A 22,690-nucleotide genomic window follows, 5' to 3' on the forward strand; every position below is an offset into this window, starting at 1 on the left:
CTGGCTGAGTAACAAAAATATGAACACCACACAAGGGTTAAATACAATTATAAGGCGTCAGTGTATTTCATTAGACTATAACTTTGCCAGCTATAAAACAATCTAGCATTTCCTCACGTTTTACCACTGATTTTAAGTGACAGTTGATATGCATGGACCACTGGCGATGACAGTTTCCCCCCCTCCCCTCTCCCCTGCCGTGCCATACCACACCCACTCCCCTCCCTTCTTCTCACAGCCACCACGCCCATTTAAGTTGCATTTTTCAAAAAGATTGTGAGCTAGACTTGAGCTAAAAGAAGGGGGTGTCATGACCCTTTAACTGGGGATGTTTTGTTTATTTGTATTGGTAGCCTACATTTGTGCCGCGAGATGTTTCAAAAGTGGTGGGGACAATATCGACCTTAGCAAAAAGTGGTGGGGACATGTCCCACCCGTCCAACCCGCAAATGACCCACGCCTATAATTACATTGTTTCGCCTCTAGGTGGCGACAAGTGACTGTTAAAAAAATATTTGTTATTGTATTATATATTCAAGAGAATGTAGTACTGTATGATGCTTTTGAAATAAAACTTGTTCAAAACTTGAAATAAATTGTTTTTGTAAATATGACTCATCTTATACATAATGTACAGTCTGTATAAGTGTATGATTTAACTTTTCCCCATAGTCAAGTGTTAAAAACAAATCGCAATACATTCTAATATCGAATAGCAATACTGTAGAATCGCAGTTCTTAAAAATCGCAATACATATCATATCGGCACCCAAGTATTGTGATAGTATCGAATCGTGAGATAGGTGCATCGTCCCAGCCCTAGTGTGTGTGTGTGTGTGTGTTTGAGAGTGTATGTGAGAGAGAGAGTGTGTGTGTCTGTGTGTGAGTGTGTGTGAGAGAGAGTGTGTTAAGTCAAGTCAAGTCAAGTCAAGTATATTTGTATAGCGCTTTTCACAATACAGATTGCATCAAAGCAGCTTCACAGCATTAAACCAAAATAACACAATAAGGTTTGTTTCTAGTGTAAATTTATTGATTGATAAAATTAAATTAAATATCCCCAAAATATCCCCAACTGAGCAAGCCAAAGGCAACAGTGGCAAGAAACCGAAAACTCCATCAAGTGACCTAATGGTGTCCTAAAACTCCATCAGGTGACCTAATGGAGAAAAAAAAACCTTGGGAGAACCCAGGCTCAGTCGGGGGCCAGTTCTCCTCTGGCATTTATGAACTAGAGGCAGGATTGTAGTTTGAACTGTAAGATTAAAAATATTATATGAATGCCTGGCTGAAGAGATGCGTCTTTAATCTAGTTTTAAACTCGGAGAGCGAGTCTGAGCAATGAACAGTATCAGGAAGACTATTCCAGAGTTTTGGAGCTAAATGTGAAAATGCTCTCCCTCCTTTGGTTGATCTGGATATCCTAGGTATGACCAAAAGCCTCGAATTTAGTGATCTTAAAGAGCGTGATGGATTATAGGGCGATAGAAGATCCGTTAAATAGACTGGAGCTAAGCCGTTTAGGGCTTTATAAGTCAGTAGCAATACCTTGTAATTAATACGGAACTTTATAGGTAACCAATGCAGTGATGATAAAATCTGTGTTATATGATCATATTTTCTTGATTTAGTAAGAACTCTAGCGGCGGCATTTTGGACTAACTGTAGCTTGTTTATTGAGGATGCAGGACAACCAGCTAATAAAGCATTACAGTAATCTAGTCTCGAGGTCATGAATTTATGAACTAACTTTTCAGCATCAGAAACTGATAGCATATTACGTAGCTTAGCAATGTTTCTAAGGTGGAAAAAGGCTGTTCTTGTAACATATGAAATATGATTTTCAAAAGACAGGTTGCAATCGAGCATAACACCCAGGTCTTTTACTGTAGAGGATAAAGTATGTGTGTGTGTGTGTGTGTGTGTCTGTGTGTAAGTGTGTGAGCTTAATGTATTTGTAAACATTTTAAGGAAAAATAGGCTGAAAAATGGGGGGTCATCTTATATTCGCGATATAGACAAAATCACGGGGGGAAAGGGAGAAAGAACAACGGAATTAATATGAAATAGTGACTGAAACGCGACCCATTAAGACAAAACCAGCTTTCCCTTCCAAGATGTTAATCTGCACAAATATCCTGATGATCGAGCCATTAGAGAAGCAACATCATATCTGTGTTTAACTGAATTAAAACGCTGCTCTTCTCTGCCGCGCGAGACGTAGAGCGAGCGAGAGAGGTGCGAGAGAGAGAGAGAGAGAGAGAGAGAGAGAGAGAGAGAGAGAGAGAGAGAGAGAGAGAGAGAGAGAGAGAGAGAGAGAGAGAGACGCAGAAAGGTGTGCGTGTGCACGTGCTGGAAGAGAGAGAATGAATTATCACTGCAATTTTCAAATAAAATTATTTTATTATTTTATGAATTAATATATTCGGGTATATATGGTAATATTAATTACAGGGAGACTTCTCACTGCTGCCTTCTACCGCCAGCAGGATCTGACAGTTCAAGCAGGAATCTGTCACTGAACCACCGGATGGGGCTTACGCCAAAGATATATTGTATACACTATCTACATATTAATCCTCATTCACTCTGAGTCTTTATGGTAGAGATGATCTTACCACAGTATCTCCAGTTTACAGTGAAGATTCTCCAGTCCAGCAGAAAACAGCTTCACTCCTGAGTCTCCTAGTATATTCTCAGACAGATTCAGATATCTCAGGTGTGAGGGGTTTGATCTCAGAGCTGAAGCCAGAGCAGCACAACCTTCATCTGTGACACCACAATCAAGCAACCTGTAGAGAACAATGACACACATTAAACCTATATCCAAAGATAAACATGACACTTAATACAAATAAAATAACAACATAATGCTGACAATATGAAATATACAAATACTTATTAGTTTATATTATTAAAATACATCAGTTAGGATGAGGGGATTGAAAATACAGTTTGTACAGTATAAAAATCATTATTTCTATGGAAAGTCCCCATAAAACATGGAAACATGTCTACTGTAGCAGTCAAAAGAGAGTAAATCAGCTTTTGATAGAAATTCGGTGCTTAAACTAACGGATTTATCGATTACATTATTTGGTCACTGGGTCTAGGTGTATTGTCACATCCCTAGTGTGTGTTTGTGTGTGTGTGTGTGTATGTGTCTGTCTGTCTGTCTGTGTGAGTGTGTGTTTGTGTGTTAATATGTGTGTGTGTGTGTGTGTGTGTGTGTGTGTGTGTGTGTGTGTGTGTGTGTGTGTGTGTGTTGCAGACCTTTGTTGACAGGTTTTTGCTTGAGTGGCTTAATATGCTATTTATGTTTAAAGCAAAAAACAGAAAGAAAGAAAGACAGAAAGAAAGAAAGATCTTATACATAATGTACAGTCTGTATAAGTGTATGATTTAACTTTTCCCCATAGTCTAGTGTTAAAAACAAATCACAATACATTCCAATATCGAATCGCAATATTGTAGAATCACAATTCTTAAAAATCGCAATACACATCATATCATAGGGCTGTGCAATTAATTGAATTTCAATTTTGGCTCCCAACAATCACCAAAATAGTACAATCGAGTAAAAACAATTATTTTGCCATGTCCTGTTTTGCAAGAACACTCTTAATTAGTCTTGTGTTCTGAATGACATGCACACATACGCCCCTCCCGAAGCCATAAACTCTCTCAGCCTATACAGTCAGGGAGGCAAGTCGTGTGCATATCATCCGCTGGAATTTAAAAACTGAGTGCGAGTAAAGATGGCAGAAGGAGGGCAGCCACGGCAGCGTTTGGTGAGCAAAAAAGGCAAAACCAACTCTGTTGTCTTTGAGGAATCCGACGACGAGCAGAAACATGCTACATGCAAGAGTTTAAAATCTCTCAAATGTTTAAACTGATAAGACTTAACCCTCTGAGGTCTGAGCTGTTTTCTGGGCCCTGGAGGTGTTCTGACATGCTCTGACATTTGTGGTTATTTCTGTTACTTGTGACATTTTCATGGCTAAAGTCTAATTACACTGTATTCAGCACAAACTCTGCTACAATAATATATCAGCAGCATGTATGTAAAAGTTTGTAGTTTTGAGATAATGACATTTATGCGTGGTTTGTGAAAATACAAAAATAAATTCTCACTGAAATAAGGTCATGAAACCCATACTGATTATTTCTTCACAAGACTTTTGAAAATTGTATCACGTAGCCTAGAATATTTGCTCTAAAACTATGTGAGAATCACCCTGACTGCTCATTCAGAGAAGACAATATATTGATTTAAAAATTTTACGACGTGTTTTGTGTTAGAAAGCAATATGCGAAGAGGCGGATCACCTCATTAATATGAAAGCTTTCCACACCTGAGAAAGACAAAGAACCTCCCTAATGGCCCTATTAGGAGCTTATCAGGGCCCATCATTCTGACCACCCTTGCACAAAGAATGAGGAGATTTAAAAAAGAATGGCTTTTAAAATTGTTTGGATTTATTTACAACACAACATAATCCAAAGATACACAACAAAAAAGCACTTATTGAAGAAAGAGACCTTTGTGCCATTCCTAAAAACATTGTACATACCTTTCATTTTCTAAGGTGTTTGATTTTCACTTTACCATGTTCATGTACAGAGACATGTACTGTGAATGTTGAAGTCAGCAGGACTCAGTGGCATCTGGGCCCTGAAAAAAAAAAAAAAAAGTGAACATACTGATATCAAGAGAAAGGCCTGCACGATTTTGGGAATACATTTTAGATTTTTCTTGTTAAAATTGCTTTTTAAAATTCACAGAATACACACACACACTCACACAAATGTTTCCAACAATATATAATGAACACCAGGTTTGTTGTGCCTTGTAGGTATAGGCTATGCGCAGTGCTGCATAAAATAATAACAATATAGCAGCCTATATATATTTTCAATAAGATTTCAGTAACAACTAAGCTAGAGAAAAATATATTGATTATCATGTTACTTCAAATGTTTCCATTCGTTATGATGATATGAAATGAGATAATAGTAAAAACATGAAGCCGTTTGGAGCGTTTTGCTTTTCCAAAATATGATACATTCAAACGCGATCGCGATCAAAAATATGATACATTAAAACGCGATCGCGATCAAAAATATGATACATTAAAACGCGATTGCGATCAAATATAAAACATTATGGTTAGGCCTACCATATACATAGCCTATCTACGTTTGAGCAGATATCCACAAACACAGTAACAGTAAACACGGGTCTAAATATTATAATATTCACCATATATCTAGCAACAGTTCAACTGCAATGTGAAATTTATGCAACAATAGCAAACTAATATGTAAGAATTACTTACCTTATCTTTCTTGTCTTCAAATATCGTTCTTCTTCTTCTTCTGATGTAAATCCAATGTAAGCTCAGGCACGTCTTTCAAACTCGACGAAAAGTGAAGTGAAGTGTTTTGTTGTTGAGGTAATGAGGGCGATCGCGTTCCATGTGGAGATTTGCATGTGAATATCTTTTGCGCGAGTGGGCGTGGCCGAATTAAAAATAATTAGGAAGCGTTTGAGAAGCTGGAAATCTTGTTGGTTTTATACAAATTACTTAAACAGAGAATATTTGTTTTCGTTTTGAATCCGATCATTTAAAAGTACACACTTAAATGTTTATAAAGGTGTATGGCTCATAAATGTGTGACAAGTATTCGCTGAGTTCTGTTTCAGTTTATAGACGTGCTCAAGAAAAAAAAGTTCACCGCGACGGAGAGGCAGAACGCACACACTGTTTATTTTCTTTATTTTACAAAAGCACAATGTTTTGATTTGATTGGAAGTGGACACATACAAAAGTAGAAATACCACAGATTCTTTTTTTATATTTATTTTTTCTGTATGACCATAAATGACGGAGAAATTTAAGTTTATAGTGCTACAATGTGGAGAAAATCCAGCAAAACGCGCCGGCGCGTTTGTCGACCTCAGAGGGTTAAAAAGTACTGATCAACTTTAGTTACGATGCAATGCTGGCCCGATTGTGCAAGTGACAATTCTGTCACGTCCCAACTCCTAAACGCGAGAGTGTAGTTTCGACATCCAACCCATTTTGAGAGACAGAGAGAGAGAAGACGCAGCACCGCTGAAACACGGTTTGTGAAATTGCGTCTTGGCGAAAGTTTTAAAATGATTGATTTGATTTTAAAATCTGTGTGGATTCATTTAGGCTACTCGTACAAAAAACATCATCTACATGCTAAAGTGAATCAATGTTTGCGGGGGAATTTCCCGCATTATAAGTGGTAGACCTGCAGGAATGATCAAAATACTTATTGAAATATTATCTGTTATATTATTTACTTTAATAGTTCAAAAATTACAGTAAATGTTCAAAATGATTTTTTAAGAATTGTTGAAAGGTGTCTTTTTAATAAATGCAACATGTTCCCAAAGTCATGTGAAATAATCGTGTTACATAATCGTGATTTCAATACTGACCAAAATAATCATGATTATGATTTTTTCCATAATCGAGCAGCCCTATCGTATCGGCACCCAAGTATTGTGATAGCATCGAATTGTGAGATAGGTGCATCGTCCCAGCCCTAGTGTGTGTGTGTGTGTCTGTGTGTGTGTCTGTGTGTGTGTGTGTGTGAGTGTTTGTGTGAGTGTGTGTGTATGAGAGTGTGTGTGTGTGTGTGTGTGTGTGTGTGTGTCTCTGTGTGTGAGTGTTTGTGTGAGTGTGTGTGTGTGTGTATGAGTGTGTGTGTGTGCTTAATGTATTTGTAAACAGTTTAAGGAACTCTTAATATTAATGTAATTAATGTCCAGTAAAGGCTGTATTAAAGCACTTAACCTGTTAGGCTGCAACCCCACTTTTGACAAATCCCCAGAAATGGCATACCCAAACTGAAACAGATACAATTCATGAACCCTTTGTACTAAAAGCACAAGTATGATCTCATTTGAAATCTGACACCTGGCAGTTTATTGTAAATGTAGAATTAATTATTGTCATAATGAAAAAAATAGTTATGAATAGCTTCAAAGTTTTGTAAAGTTAATAGAATTTGTTTTTAATAAAACATCATAAAAATAAAATTGAAGTTGGCATTGTATCAGTCTAGAAATGCACTGCAGCTAAAGCCACGTCTGACCATGTTATATTTAAAATCTGAAGATAAGTCTAAAACTCTGTATTTAGTTAAATATTTTTCAAGATCATGTCATATGACTTTATTTTGATTAGACTCTAAAATGCAACTGATGTTTAGTCATCTTATAAGCATCTATTCAGTCTATTGTCTCTATTGTTTTGTGCTGCAAACGAGCCCCATTCAGTGTCAGTCTCCCCTGCACACATTCACACCTCTCCAGCCTGGTTATGGCTCGAAATATGCATTTCTTTTGTCTGCATTATAATTACTAACAACTGGCTATTCACACTGTTTCAATCCCTCATTTCTTTTATCAAAGTTCTCACTTCACATTTGAAACTGTATCAAATACGCTTCTTGAAAAAAGAAACATTTCAGTAAGCATTCCTATTTAGAAAAAAAAATCTATATAAAAAAATAATTATATAAAAAAAAACAGGAGGCAGGTGCACCTAGGGAGAGCTAGCATGTTAGCTTAGCACACCATCAATACATGACAATTTATGAGATTAAAACCATTTTTGTGCTCCAAACTTACTTTTTAACACAAGTCAAGTGTTTTAAATAACCTTCAGTGATCTGATTTGGCTTCAGAAAATATTGTCATGATTCTGCCGCCTTGTCTCTGATTTCCCCTGGTCTTGAGGCAGGATCATGACAGGCCCATGTTTTATGTGCTTGTGTTGTCTCATCACCCAGCCCCGCCCCCCTTGTTATCCTCGTTTTGTCATTATTGTTTCACCTTTGTCACCTGTTGTGTATCATTAGTTCCCGATTTAATCCCTTCTTGTCTGCTGTCTTGGGTCGGTTCATTGTGATTCCTTGTGATTCCTACCTGAGTGTTTCATGTTATCTACTATCATTCATTATGAGACTTTGTTCACTGTGAGTACCCTGTCAAGAGAGAGTTCTGTTTCTGTATTAGCTGTTTATTTGTAGTCTAGTTTTGTCAAGTCATAGTTTAGTTTAGTCACTCGTAGTCCTGTCTTGTCTTGTTTTGCCCCCTCGTGGGCTTTGTTTTCCCTGTTATTTGTATAAAATAAACCTTGTGTGTCCTGCAATCTGTCTGCGATTGGGTTCTACCTTCATCCACATAACAAATATATTATTTTATAGTATTCTGCACGATGATAAAGTCTATATCGATTAGCATTACATTATAAATATAATCTATTATTATGAAAATACCTGACATGGCTCGAAAAACACAGGTAAATCAAATATCATTGCAATCATGTTTATTGTCTTCAAAACATCTTTATCTGCATGTTACAACGATCTCTGTTAGCTTTGTATGTGTCAGGGACTTCCTGGAATGTCACATGATTATGGCACTTCTTCATCTGTTCTATACATGTTCTATACTGTGCATAGGGCACCTTCAGGCTGCTGGTATGGATTGAAAACACAGTACATCAGAGTATCCAGCGCTCATAATTATTACATTGACGCATTTGGGTATAAATTCAATAAATATTATTCCTGTCTATAGAAATCTGATGTAAACCTATGAAAATATATCAATATTTCTCAAAATCTGCACATTTGAGCTAAAAGCCCTGAGGGACGTTGTTTTGTCAAGCTCTGTCATGACTACAGCACAGGATTTTATTTCTGAATGGGAGCGGCTGACGCTCATAATTCATTAAAAGGTATCGACTCATTTTTTCATTACATAACTCCTGACACAAATCAAGACATAACTGTCACTATAAGTTTCTCAGAATAAAATAGTGGTGAAATACTGAAACTTGGGTCTTATATCTTTTTAAGGCGAGACACGGCAGGCAAAAACATCATTTTTTTTTACTGATCAATTTTGAGATTTTTGGATATTTGTCTTCAATAACATGTCTTCTTTCAGACTTGTGTTGAAAAAAAGTCCAAAATACACATTTAGGTCTTTATTTTACTACACTTTGTCTGTTTGCGTCTGTAGATTTCTCATAAATTCAACAAAAGTTGGCGTTCTTAATCAACATGCTGCTCCGCGATCGCTGTCTGCTCCCTGTCATCACAAGCACCGTTAGGAAGCTCTCTCTCTTGTGTACAATCCTGTCGGATCCAAATATGGTCATTTCCTTTTTATAAGCAACCAATCGTGAAAGTAAAAGGGCTGAATGCGCAATCTCATTGGCTGATGATAAATCTTTAAAGCCTGTTTTCTCAAAATGACTGTTCTCTCATACTCCAAGGGCCCTATCTTGCACCCAGCGCAATTGACTTTGTACACCGACGCATGTATCATTCCTATTTTGCACCCGCGCAAAGCGCGCTTTTCCCTCCACAGAAGCACGTCGCTAAACTAGGGAATGAACTTGCGCTCCCTGGGCGGTTCAGCGCAAAAAAGGAGGCGTGTTCCGGCGCAAACGTTCCTTCATGCTATTTTGCAGGTTTAGAAAACAATTGCGCCACTAAACAGGAAAAAATAGTTTAAAGTTAGTGGCGCGTTGCGCATGTTATTCATATGCTATTTTAAGGGCGCATGCTTGGCCATAATCAATGTAGCGTGTGCATAACGCGCATACACTTTGATTCTCTCATCTACACAGAAGCAGTTTTCATTTTTGCAGATCATACATTATTACGATAGATAGATAGATAGATAGACAATTTATTATAAAAGCATACATCTAGCTTACACATTTACCCAAATTATCATACGCCTTTTTAACTGAGGTTAATTTGGGTGGGTTTCTCCATCCCCAACGTCCCTGACGAGAGCGTTGCTCTCCTTGGCTGTGAACCGCTCCTGGCGCGCGCCTGGCAAATCCACCGTTATAATAGGAATCCGCTTTAGAACAAGCGCGCCTGCTCTTAAAGGGAATGTAAGATGACGCTCTGATTGGTTTATTTCACGTTACGCCCAAACCACACCTATGAATAATGAAGCTCTTCAGACCAACCCATTTTAGATTTGCGCCTGGCGCAAGAGTCATTTATCCCGCCGGGAAAATAGCAACAGCGCCAAGACCCGCCCACAAAGTTACTTGCGCTTTGACACTTGCGTTTCAGATCGTTAAAATAGGGCCCCAAGTCCGAAATCTCCACTTCAGTCGCACCTATATACACCAAACTTTCCAGTCTTGTACCTAGTTAAATTATGAAGACATTTACAGAGGGATTTGTAAATATATTATTCCTAGCCTGATTTATATAACATTTTATTCCAAAAAACATGGTGAAAATCATTTTAAGGCTATTGACAGTATTTTCTGATTTACAGGATAACAAAAGTAGATATCCATAAATCCCTCTGTAATTTTTTTCCCATCTAATATGTGAACACATTGAAAAAATAATTTTTAACCTGGCTTTATCCAATACTCAGATTTCATTTTTTAAAATATATGCAAATTAGTGCATATTTGATTAGATATTGCCTAATTTGCATATTTAAACATTAAATTACAGAAAACTTGTAATACATTTTTTTCTCATCTTAATGTAGGTAATCAACTGTGAAAGTTTCATGGTGATATCTGCTAGTTAAAATTTTTACCCTATTCACCTGTAGTGTCTCGCCTTAATGATGTATATTTCATCAAGGTAATAACAAAATCTGATAGTAACTTTGAACTATTAAAAAAAAAAAAAAACGCTTCAGTGCACTGGCGCACTGGCAAAGGTTAACAGGTTAATGAAATTTTCTGATTTTCCATGACCTAATCTAAAGTGAGAAATGTTTATGGTTAATACGTTTTTAACAAAGCATTATCTAACTCTTTACATAAGAGCTAATTAAACAATAACACTTTGTTAATTACAGTGACAATAAATGAACTCACTATTTGTATATTGTCTCTTAATATATTAACTACAGCTTATATACTATTAAATACTATTCATTAGTTGAAAATGATTTATAAGTGCTTTTTTACTGTAAACGTGATAAAGTGTTACCATTATTTCAAACTGGTCGCATTAAGTGTAATTATTCCTTTTGTGTGATGGAGTGATTCTTCTTTTTCAAAAAGAACACAAAATAAACAAAGTAAAGATGAATTTGACTGATAGCATTATTTATTTTATTTTTTCAAGATTTCCATAGATATGGTGATATATTGTTTTTGTGTGTTATTTTGGCCATGATCATCATGTAGTGATAAATCTGATATGGTGACAGTCCAATTTCAGTTCAGGTGAAACACACACCACTTCACTCTTTTCAGCTGCACACACACATTTTGAGGAAATGCTGATGTTTTTACAAGGGTCTGTTTGCACAAGCATTACAAGGCAAGTTGATTTTCACCAAACATTTGTGATTTAAAAAACCTCTTCACTGTATCTGTTGTCTGGTTTGTAGTTCGTCCGGTTTAACTGTTAGTTTTGCTTTCTTTTGGGGGATAATAATATATGAAGTTGTAAATGTTCCTCTTCAGGGAGACTCCTCACCGCTGCCTTCTACCGCCAGCAGGATCTGACGGTTCATGCAGGAATCTGTCGCTGAACAACCGGATGGGGCTTACGCTGAAGATATATTGTATGCACTATCTACATATTAATCCTTATTCACTCTGAGTCTTTATGGTAGAGATGATCTTACCACAGTATCTCCAGTTTACAGTGAGGATTCTCCAGTCCAGCAGAGACCAACTTCACTCCTGAGTCTCCTAGTTTATTCTTAGAGAGATTCAGATTTCTCAGGTGTGAGGGGTTTGATCTCAGAGCTGAAGCCAGAGCAGCACAACCTTCATCTGTGACACCACAATCAATCAACCTGTAGAGAACAATGACACACATTAAACCTTTTATAATGTGTTATAATGTGTATCATTCAGTGTGACAATTTCAAATTTGACTTAATTAACACTCCTACTCGGCCAAATCCTAAATGTCCGGAGAAATCATCACTCATTGATTTAATCCTGACCAATGCCCCTTTAAAGGGAGTAGAATTGCCTTGATTGATGATGTGGAATAAGCCCTGACTGGCGATCAAGTTTCATTCTCGCGCAGCTTGTTTAGTAACTTCGCGAGCGTGTGTTTTCTGCTCCGTGTGTGCGCCATTCTCTTTGTTCCGTGTGTGTGTGTGTGTGTGTGTGTGTTGGCGCGCTGCACTCTCTGCTCAATGTTCTGCTCTGTGTTTGCGCTTCGCGTTCTGCTCAGTCGTTAACGGCCCAAATGCTCGAATCATGTACCGATCGGCGATCACGCACTGGAAAAGCAAAGTCCGCTCAAATAATATGAAATTTAGAGGTGGATAAAAGCACTTTGGAGGTGGGAAAACGCTATTTACGAATTTTGGGAGGTGCGTAAACGCCGTTTACGTGCGTTTAGCCTCTATTACATCCTTGTTTATAACTGCTGACAAAACTTTCAGTCCTCGAAAACCTGCGGGCTCCGATCACTTGGAACCTTTCTTTTTGAAATTAGCTGTAGATATCCTAGCTGAACCTATGACTCATCTTTTTAATCTTTCATTGGTCACAAACAAAATTCCCAAGGTATGGAAGTCTGCTTATGTTTTACCACTTTTGAAAGGAGGTGACCCTACCTTGCCTAATAATTATAGACCCATTTCCAAACTGTCAGCATTGGCCAAAGTGTTGGAATCTTTGATTAGTGAACAAGTGAAAGAGTATTTAAATGCTTAGTCAATTTTATCTAAGCATCAATCTGGTTTTAGGAAAAAACAGAGCACTACCACTGCTGCTATAAAAGTAATTATTGATATAGTCAAAGCACTTGATAAGAAACACTGTGTTTCTCTGTTCAACTACCTCGCTGATAGGACTCAAGCTATGCAGGTTGATGGTCTAACGTCAAAATATGTATCAATCTGTAAAGGGGTCCCACAGGGCTCCATTCTGGGGCCACTTTTATTCACCATTTATATAAACTGTCTGGGGGAAAATGTTCAACATGCATTTTTCCATTTCTATGCAGATGATACGGTTATTTATTGCTGTACAGCTACCATTAGGAAGGCGTATGAATGCTTGCAAACTGCTTTCGATAGAGTGCAAGCACAGCTTTATCAATTAAAGCTTATACTTAATGCAGAGAAGACCAAAGTAATGGTCCTTTCAAACTCAAGGAATAAGCTTTCTTATTAGCTTTTGTTTGCCAATTTTTGCTCATATGTTAAATATAGTATGTTTTGTCAAAAATAATCAAATAATATGTTATAGTGTTTATTCCAATGTACCCTAGGCTATATTCAAGTAATGAATCCTTAACTTTGAAATATGTATGATAAAATGTATACTTTAGTTCTTACAAAGAAAGATTACACTTGAATTGTTGTTGTAATTGTAACCTTTTTAATAAAAAAATATATATTTACAAGATAGATGTAAACAAACTATTAAAAGGTAAATATAAGCCTTTTCTTTAAATATTTTTTATTGTGTTTTATTAGTGACAAATTTGGGGAGAGGATAAATATTCCAAAACTGAAAATACAGTATGAGAATTAACTGCACAATTACTAGACATGTTTTCCTTGAATATTATAGGCCAATTTGCAAGCACAATTTGTGGAAAAATAAGAAAAAATGGAGATGCTTCCAACTGTTGCTCTTGTGGCTCAGTGACACACCTGAATGAATGGCTCATTAAGTATGCAGGCCCCATTGTCTCCTTAGGTGCGAACCACTAAATATGCATGATGGTGTTGGATCGTTGATGCCCCACTCGCATATTGCCTTTCCAAACAGAAAGTATTTTGAAAAATTTAAATCAATGTATTGTGTTATGTGAATGATTAGGCAGGATGATTTTCACATCATTTTGAAGAAAAAACTACAACTACAACTACAACTACAACATCCATTAGTCAAAAGTCTTATTGACACATATTTAGTATGTGTTTTGTGGCCTTATTTCAGAAACTTTAGTTTTTAGTTTTTTCAATAACCATGCATAAACATTATTCTCTCAAAAATACAAACATGTACATTCATGTTGCTCACATATTATGGTAGCCCTGTTTGTGCTAAAAAGAGTGTAATTACACCTTTGCCATTAATATGTTACTGAAATAATAAGCAACTGAAAAAAGCACAAATGTCAGGGCATGTCAGAACATCTAAAGGACCCCAAAAACACCTTAGACCCCAGAGGGTTAAAGCACTTAATGACATTTTCTGATTTTCCGTTACCTAATCTAAAGTGAGAACTATATATGGTTAATACATTGTTAACAAAGCATTATCTAACTCTTTACATAAGAGCTAATTAAACAGTATCACTTTGTTAATTACAGTGATAATGAATGAAGAATTCAATATTTGTATATAGTCTCTTAATCAATTAACTACAGCATATATACAATTAAATACTATTAATTAACTATATACTAATAGTTTGCAAATGATTTATAAGCACTGTGTTACTGTATACTTGTGATAAAGTGTTACCATTATTTCAAACTGGTCACCATTAAGTGTAATTGTTCCTTTTGTATGTGATGGTGTGATTCTTCTTTTTCTAAAATAACACAATATAAACACCAAATTCAACAGTAAAGATGAAATTGACTGATAACATTGTTATAATTGTTTTCAAGATTTCCATAGATATGGTGATACATTGTTATTGTGTGTTATTTTGGCCATGATAATCATGTAGTGATAAATCTGATATAGTGACAGTCCTGGTTCAGGTGAAACACACACCACTTCCCTCTTTTCAGCTGCACACACACATTTTGAGGAAATGCTCACACTTTTACAAGGGTCTGTTTGAACAAGCATTACAAGGCAAGTTGATTTACACCAAACATTTGTGCTTTAAAAACCCTCTTCACTGTATCCTGCATCTGTTGTCTGGTTTGTAGTTCATCCGGTTTATTTATAAAAAAAAAAAAAAAAAACTTGCCTTGCCTTGCCTTGCCTAACTGTTAGTTTTACTTTCTTTTGGGGGATAATAATATATGAAGATGTAAATGTTCCTCTTCAGGGAGACTCATCACTGCTGCCTTTTACCGCCAGCAGGATCTGATGGTTCAAGCAGGAATCTGTCGCTGAACCACCGGATGGGGTTTATGCCAAATATATATTGTATACACCATCTACTTATTATGATCAAAGTTTTTTTTTTTTTTTTTCCCGTCATCTACTGAATTTTTTCGTCAACGATACCAGGGACACCGAAACACCGGGGAACATGAAATTTGGTAGGCATGTAGCCCCACTAGACTTTTACGGAAAAATTTCGTTTGGTCCCCGGGGGCCACTTCCCCCCGCGCGCTGGGGCCCCCGTGAATTTTTCGTCAACAACACCAGGGACACCGAAACACCGGGGAACATGAAATTTGGTGGGCATGTAGCCCCACTAGACTTTTACGGAAAAATTTCGTTTGGTCCCCGGGGGCCACTCCCCCCCCGCGCTGGGCCCCCCCAAACCCAAAAAATGCAGTTTTTCCTAAATAACTACCTGAAGCGTGGCACCGAGGATGAAGACATTTTTATGGTATGTTGGTCTACTAGACTTTTACCTAGGATATCCAGATCCACCAAAGGAGGGAGAGCATTTTCACATTTAGCACCAAAACTCTGGAATAGTCTTCCGGATACTGTTCGTTGCTCAGACTCGCTCTCCCAGTTTAAAACTAGATTAAAGACGCATCTCTTCAGCCAGGCATTCATATAATACTTTTAATCCTACAGTTAAATCCGACCTCTAGTTCATAAACGCCAGAGGAGAACTGGCCCCCGACTGAGCCCGGGTTCTCCCAAGGTTTTTTTTTTTTTTTCTCCATTAGGTCACCTGATGGAGTTTTTCGGTTCCTTGCCACTGTTGCCTTTGGCTTGCTCAGTTGGGGATATTTGGGGATATTTAATTGAATTAATCAATCAACGATACTATTGATCAGCATTACCGAACGTAGACGTTCCACTAGAAACAAACATTGATGTATTGTTCTAATTTATTACTGTGAAGCTGCTTTGATACAACCTGTGTTGTGAAAAGCGCTATATAAATAAACTTGACTAGACTTTTACGGAAAAATTTCGTTTGGTCCCCGGGGGCCACTCCCCCCCCGCGCTGGGCCCCCCGTGAATATTTCGTCAACAATACCAGGGACACCGAAACACCGGGGAACATGAAATTTGGTGGGCATGTAGCCCCACTAGACTTTTACGAAAAAATTTCGTTTGGTCCCCGGGGGCCACTCACCCTCCGCGCTGGGCCACCCCAAACCCAAAAAATGCAGTTTTTCCTAAATAACTACCTGAACCGTGGCACCGAGGATGAAGAAATTTTTATGGTATGTTGGTCTACTAGACTTTTACAGAAAAATTTTGTTTGGTCCCCGGGGGCCACTCCCCCCCCACGCTGGGCCCCCCGTGAATTTTTCGTCAACAATACCAGGGACACTGAAACACCGGGGAACATGAAATTTGGTGGGCATGTAGCCCCACTATAGATTTTACGGAAAAAATTCGTTTGGTCCCCGGAGGCCACTCCCCCCCCCCGCGCTGGGCCCCCCGTGAATTTTTCATCAACGATACCAGGGACACCGAAACACCAGGGAAACATGAAATTTGGTGGGCATGTAGCCCCACTAGACTTTTACGGAAAAATTTCGTTTGGTCCCCGGGGGCCCCTCCCCCCCCCCGCGCTGGCCCCCCCCCCAAACCCAAAAAATGCAGTTTTTCCAAAATAATTACCTGAACCGTAGCACCGAGGATGAAGACATTTTTATGGTATGTTGGTCTTAAGGGCCCACATCAACCTAGCCCATAATCGATTGTCAAAGTTTTTTTTTTTTTTTTTTCGTCATCTGAATTTTTCGTCAACGATACCAGGGACACCGAAACACCGGGGAACATGAAATTTGGTGGGCATTTAGCCCCACTAGACTTTTACGGAAAAATTTTGTTTGGTCCCCGGGGGCCACTCCCCCCCCTCGCTGGGCCCCCCCCAAACCCAAAAAATGCAGTTTTTCCTAAATAACTACCTGAACCGTGGCACAGAGGATGAAGACATTTTTATGGTATGTTGGTCTTAAGGGCCCACATCAACCTAGCCCATAATCGATTGTCAAAGGTTTTTTTTTTTTTTTTTTCGTCATCTGAATTTTTTCGTCAACGATACCAGGGACACCGAAACACCGGGGAACATCAAATTTGGTGGGCATGTAGCCCCACTAGACTTTTACGGAAAAATTTCGTTTGGTCCCCGAGGGCCACTCCCCCCCCTCGCTGGGCCCCCCCAAACCCAAAAAATGCCGTTTTTCCTAAATAACTACCTGAACCGTGGCACCGAGGATGAAGACATTTTTATGGTATGTTGGTCTTAAGGGCCCACATCAACCTAGCCCATAATCACTCATTTGTGATTTGCGCCCCTCCCATAAAAAATGAAAATGCAATATTAGTCTGCTTTAATCGCCCCTATCTTCAGTTGAGATGTTCAGAACTGCACCATATTTCATGTGTATGATTAACTTGACATCCTCTGGGGGTATGCTAGGTTTCGTAGAATTTCATCCATGGGGGGGTATAAAATAAATTCATTTATGTGCACATTTAGTGACTGTACACTCATTGGCCTGTAGATGGTGCTGTTGAGCGAAGGGTTGCTGGTTTAGGATGATACTGTCACACACACATGCAGGAATACAAACAAACGCAAGCATGCACACACACTGACATCCACACGCACAGACACACACCCATACACACACATACATATCCACATGCACAGACACACACACACGCGCACACACATGTACGCACGCATACATACACGCACAGCAGAGGTGGGAGACTCGAGTCATATGACTTGACTCGAGTCAGACTCGAGTCGCAATTTTCTGGACTTGAGACTTACTTGACTAGATCTCTGAAAAGACTCGACTTGACTTTAGACTTGCTCCTTGTGACTTTATACTTGACTCGGACTTGTGCCTATTTACTTGAAATGACTTGTGGAAAATAATTTCAATTATTTCAATTATTGTGAATTTTTTCACTCGTTAAACTCGTTTTCCCTCCTCTGTGGCTGTCAATCATTCTCCATTCAGTATTCAAACAGCGCGCGCGCCTCTTCCGGTTGGATGCACGGTAAAACTCTCTCCATTCTCCAATATGATATATTCACATTATAATGCATGATCTGTAGATAAAAGGCTGTGGATTTGCATAAAATGACTTTATTTTGTTGGAGTTTATTGCTGTTTTTAAACGACTCACTACCGTGTGCTTGTTAGATCACGCACATCACAAGGACTATGAATCGGCATCAAACGCACAATAACTGGAATTTAAAACTGTGAAACAAATGATCAATAAACTGTTGGACAGATATACATTAGGATTTGTGCGCTCGACATTTCTTCGCTTTGTGCCGTGAACTTTTAAATGCGCACTTGTGCAGCGCAGCGCTGAACACTGTGACTCCATGTTGCTTTGAGCACATCATTCTGCACGCGCTTTGTGCGTTCTGTTTTGAAGCGTTTCATTATCATAGTTTTGCGCACTGAAAGATTATTAAAAGCTTATATTTTTTATACCTAGCCTGCTCAATACATTTAAAATAAGCATAATTTAATTGTATATTATTTCTGTGTAGTGTAGGCTATATAAATACACTTCTGAATTCTTGACATTAATATATAAATATAAAATTGTGAAATGTATGACTGCCTAATGCCTTTGTTTTTATTAACATGTTTAGATTTTATAAAATTACTGTGCAGATTTTTTCAAGAATTACTTTTTGCTGCTGATTTATACACATTAAGTTTAATAAAAATGCATAAAACATTTATGTAATATTTAAAGGTGTTAACTGGAATCTTACACTGTAAAATAATAACTTGAAAAGGATTAAATTCATCACAATTATGTAAGTATCTGGAAATTTGACATCACAGCAAAATAACTATATGTATGGCTAGCACAAGATGGGAAAAGTTTTATTAATTCTTGTTTACTTGTGTTCATTTAATTTATTTTTATTTTAGAGCATTTAAAGTGCTTCTTAATGATATTTTATTTATTACACACAAGTTAGTTTACTTATTTTTGTAACCCATCAGCCCTCTGTGTCTAAATAAGTAATAAAAGTCCCAGAGTTAAAAAAAAATGTGTAAAACGAGCCTGTGTGTGACTTGGTATGACTTGATGACTAAGTTGCGACTTCACTTGACTTGACAAAGAGTATGACTTGACTTGACTTGACCCTTACAACAGAATGACTTGACTTGACTTGACTTGACCCTTACAACAGAATGACTTGACTTGACTTTGACTTGACCCTTACAACAGAATGACTTGACTTGACTTTGACTTGCAATGTTAAGACTTGGACTTGACTTGAGACTTGCATTTAGTGACTTACTCCCACCTCTGACGCACAGACACACACACACAGACACAGACACACACATACACAAACACACACACACACACACACACACACACAGACAGACAGACATGCACATACTACTACTTTTTTTAGGTATATACATAAACACGCAATAGAGCCAAATTGCTCCACGTCATTTATTTTTGTGGAAAGCCAGTGCAGGCCTGAGCGGCGGTCATATTTTGTACCGCCATGCGGTACATCTAGTTCACTCTGAGTCTTTATGGTAGAGATGATCTTACCACAGTATCTCCAGTTTACAGAGAGGATTCTCCAGTCCAACAGAGAGCAGCTTCACTCCTGAGTCTCCTAGTTTATTATATGACAGATGCAGTGTTCTCAGGTGTGAGGGGTTTGATCTCAGAGCTGAAGCCAGAGCAGCACAACCTTCATCTGCGACTCCACACTTCCACAACCTGTAGAGAACAATTACACACATTAAGCCTATATCCAAATATAAACATGACACTTAAAAAATAAATAACATAATGCTGTCAATATGAAATACATAAAATACTAATTAGTTCATGTACATCAGTTAGAATTAGAGGATTGAATATACAGTTTGTACAGTATAAAAATCATTATTTCTATGGAAAGTCCCCATAAAACATGGAAATGTAACGTGTGTGTGTGTGCTTAATGTATTTGTAAACATTTTAAGGAATGTGTGTGTGTGTGTGTGTGTGTGTGTGTGTGTGTGTGTGTGTGTGTGTGTGTGTGTGTGTGTGTGTGTGTGTGTGTTAGGGCTGGAAGAAAAAAATTATTCACCTATATCGCGGTTCTTTTTGTTTATGATTTGAAAATTGTTTTTTTTTATTCCAGAATCGATATTGATTCAAAATATTGATTAAATTGCTTTATTTTGCTTTTATTTTTCGAACAGAGAATTAAATGTGTCATTATCTATGAGTTCCGTAATATCCCTTTCAAGTGGACGTGTGGAAGCGACGTGAGACTGATATGCTGAGAGAGAGAGATAAGACAGTAGAGCTGCACAATTCATCATTAAATGTGATCTGTGATCTCCATTCAAACACCCACACGATCTTCTTCCAACACTTCTATTACACCTTTGACAAAATCATATCGCGACATTCAAATCTGTGTTGGCGCTGCCACTGACCCAGAGAGAGTTGTCATGAAACAGCTTCACAAAAGGTCTTTTAAACCTCATAATAGTATCATTATTTCTGTGATAGAATAGTTTAAATTATCATAGAAGTACTGGGATAAAAGTTTAAAGTTCAAAAATACATACTGATGTCTACGGTAGCAATCCAAATATAGTAAATCAGCTTTTGATAGAAACTTGGCACTTAAAGTAACGCATTTATCGAGAACATTGTCTTACCACTAGGTGGCGACAAGTGACTGTTAAAATATGTATTTGTTATTGAATTATTTATTAAATAGAATGTAGTAGTTTATGATGCTTCTGAAATAAAACTCAGAAAGATGTGATGAATTGTTTTTGTAAATATGACTCATCTTAAACAATGTACAGTCTTTATAAGTGTAGGATTTAACTTTTCCCCATAGTCTAAGTGTATTGTCACATCCCTAGTGTGTGTGTGTGTCTGTCTGTGTGAGTGAGTGAGTGAGTGAGTGTGTGTCTGTGTGTCTTTGTGTGTGTGTGTGTGTGGGGGGGGGGTTAATATGCTATTTGTGTTTAAAGCAATAAAACAGAAAGAAAGAAAAATATGTTCTGTACTTTATATTGCACATAGTATTGTATATTGTACTATATTGTTTACATATTTCACATTGTTTTTTTGTGTAGGCTACGTCAAACGTCAAGCTTTTAAAACTACTTCAAACTTTCTGGTTAGGCTTTTTCAAGTCAATTTAAAGTTTGTCAACAAACTTTTTTATCTATTTGTAAAGTGTTACTGAACTATATATGGTAAACATCATGTAGGCCACACGTTACAACGCTGCATGATTCAAGAAGATATACAGTGGCTGTTAATGCATGAAAATCCAAATTCAACATTAACAATCACCATCTTTATTCTAATTTGAAGAGCTTTGATAACATATCCGTGAAAATAAAAGATGTTACGAATAAAAAAAAGACTGAAAACAAGCGTGCGGGTAGTGGATATTTTCAATTTCCAAAAAAACTTAATTATTCAACTCGAGAAATAGGCAGAGTTATTCATCATTGTGCAACACAATTTGGATGCCACATGACAACTTACAGTGCTTGACTTTTTCGTGAAAAAGGAGTGAAGAGTTTTTTGCCGTTTTGAACTCATTGCGACCTCTATAAAAATGATGGATACAGCGCGGGTGCGAGCATGGGCGTGTCGTTATGCACCAGTGACTGATTACCATGGAAACGTGAAAGTCACGTATAGACTATCTTTGACTCTTTGAATTTTAAATCTGGATGTATACACATTGGCCCGCGAAAACCTCAACTTTTCGTGAAAACACTTGCCCTACAAAAAGTGCAGGATTTACATTTTATAATCTATGCCCATGTGTGTGTGTGCTTCTGTGTGTGTGTGTTTGTGTGAGTGTGTGTGTGTCTGTGCTTGTGTGTGTGTGTTCTTAATAGTGAGCCAGAATAGTGAGCTTCACTGTCAGCATTTTTATTTTTGGGTGAACTAACCCTTTAATTCTAATGTAGCCTAATTAATGTCCAATAAAGGCTGTATTAAAGCACTTAATGACATTTTCAGATTTTCTGTGACCTAATCTAAAGGGGTGAAACAGAATTTATTTACAGCTCTTTATTTCAACATAAAAATGAGTTTGACTATATACTGGACTGTTTTTGTAACGGTCACCAGCTGGAGTGCCCTTGAGAGCCACCAGAGGGCACTCTACACCAGATTATTATCACTCCTTCACAAACTACATTTCCCATAACTCACTGCCCAGACTCATCATCACTGATTGCATTCACCTGTGTCTCATCACCCTGTTAGTCTCAGCTTATTTATACCATGTTCACTCTTTCACTCACTGCAAAGTTTTTTTTTTTTTGTCACACTACATCTCTGAGCATTCTCCCTTGTTTCCTGTCTCTTGCTTTTTGGATTTCTTGCCTGTTCCATGGATTACTCTCTTGCCTCTGACCCCTGCCTGTTTTGTTTGTTTATTTGGACTGCCTACCTGTGTTTTGACCCATTGCCTGTACTTTGGATTACGCCTTTGGATTGCCCATAATAAAAGCTGCATTTGGATCTCACCTTCGAGTCTCGGAGCAGTTCATGAT

At 37.7% G+C, this 22,690-nt stretch overlaps 1 protein-coding gene across 3 annotated transcripts in view; it reads right to left on the reverse strand.

The window, feature by feature from the left end:
• Positions 1 to 22,690, reverse strand: part of LOC308694213 (protein NLRC3-like) — an 89,312-nt gene that overhangs the window by 36,089 nt on the left and 30,533 nt on the right. For all 3 annotated transcript variants that reach the window (XM_081371604.1, XM_081371605.1, XM_081371606.1), the window contains exons 8-10: positions 19,704 to 19,877; positions 11,684 to 11,857; positions 2,619 to 2,792 (exon numbers count right to left, since the gene is read on the reverse strand). In XM_081371604.1, coding sequence (XP_081227730.1) covers positions 2,619 to 2,792; positions 11,684 to 11,857; positions 19,704 to 19,877 — 522 coding nt within the window. The remainder of the gene's footprint in view (positions 1 to 2,618; positions 2,793 to 11,683; positions 11,858 to 19,703; positions 19,878 to 22,690) is intronic.

The sequence above is a fragment of the Scardinius erythrophthalmus genome, assembly GCF_964197995.2.
Source record: "Scardinius erythrophthalmus genome assembly, chromosome: 7".
NCBI lineage: Eukaryota > Metazoa > Chordata > Actinopteri > Cypriniformes > Leuciscidae > Scardinius > Scardinius erythrophthalmus.